This window comes from Myotis brandtii, unplaced genomic scaffold (genome assembly GCF_000412655.1).
Source record: "Myotis brandtii unplaced genomic scaffold, ASM41265v1 scaffold157, whole genome shotgun sequence".
NCBI lineage: Eukaryota > Metazoa > Chordata > Mammalia > Chiroptera > Vespertilionidae > Myotis > Myotis brandtii.
In genome coordinates, this window is record NW_005355708.1 from 4,444,933 (window position 1) to 4,445,521 (window position 589).

The following is a 589-nucleotide window of genomic DNA, read 5'->3' on the forward strand; positions in this document are numbered from 1 at the left end:
CCACCCCCACCCCCACCCCCATCCTCCAGTTATCTGGCTCACTTGCAGGCTGTGGGCTGGCCCAGGTCACTTAATTTTCCACTCTTGCACCAGCAGCCAAGACTACTCCTCCCAAGTAGGCATCCTTGGGAGGTTTGAGATGGAGGGACGGGACAGAGTCCTCCTTGACAGTGGCAACAGGCTGTTAGAGACTGGATAGCAGTTGGCTTGGCTGAGCCTGTCCCATGCCAGGAGGGCCCTGCCACGTACCTGCCTTCTCCTCAACTCATGGGGGATTTTCAAGGACCTCCCGGGCCAGCCCTATTGGGAAAGGGGCTTCTGGGAGGGCCGCACACCAGGGAGGACGTGCAAGGGCAGAGCCACCTTACCAGTGGGCTGCAGGCTTTCCTGGATGGCCTCGATCTCCGCCTGTTCCATGCACACGCCTTGCCCGTGCATCAGTGTGTGCAGGGGCTTCTCCACTCCCCGGGGCGGGTAGCAGCGCAGGCCCGAGCCGCAGCGGGGGGTGTACACCCCGCAGGGCATCCCCTTGCCCAGGGCGCAAGTGGCACAACAGCCGCAGCCGGGCTCACGCACCAGCTCCTCTCTG

The 589-nt window shown here is 63.5% G+C and overlaps 1 protein-coding gene across 1 annotated transcript in view; it reads right to left on the reverse strand.

Moving 5' to 3' along the window:
* IGFBP4 (insulin-like growth factor binding protein 4) overlaps positions 1–583 on the reverse strand; it is an 11,278-nt gene extending 10,695 nt beyond the window's left edge. Inside the window, exon 1 of the mRNA XM_014536127.1 lies at positions 369–583. Coding sequence (XP_014391613.1) covers positions 369–525 — 157 coding nt within the window. The 5' untranslated portion in view covers positions 526–583. The remainder of the gene's footprint in view (positions 1–368) is intronic.
* Between the last annotated feature and the right edge of the window lie 6 nt (positions 584–589).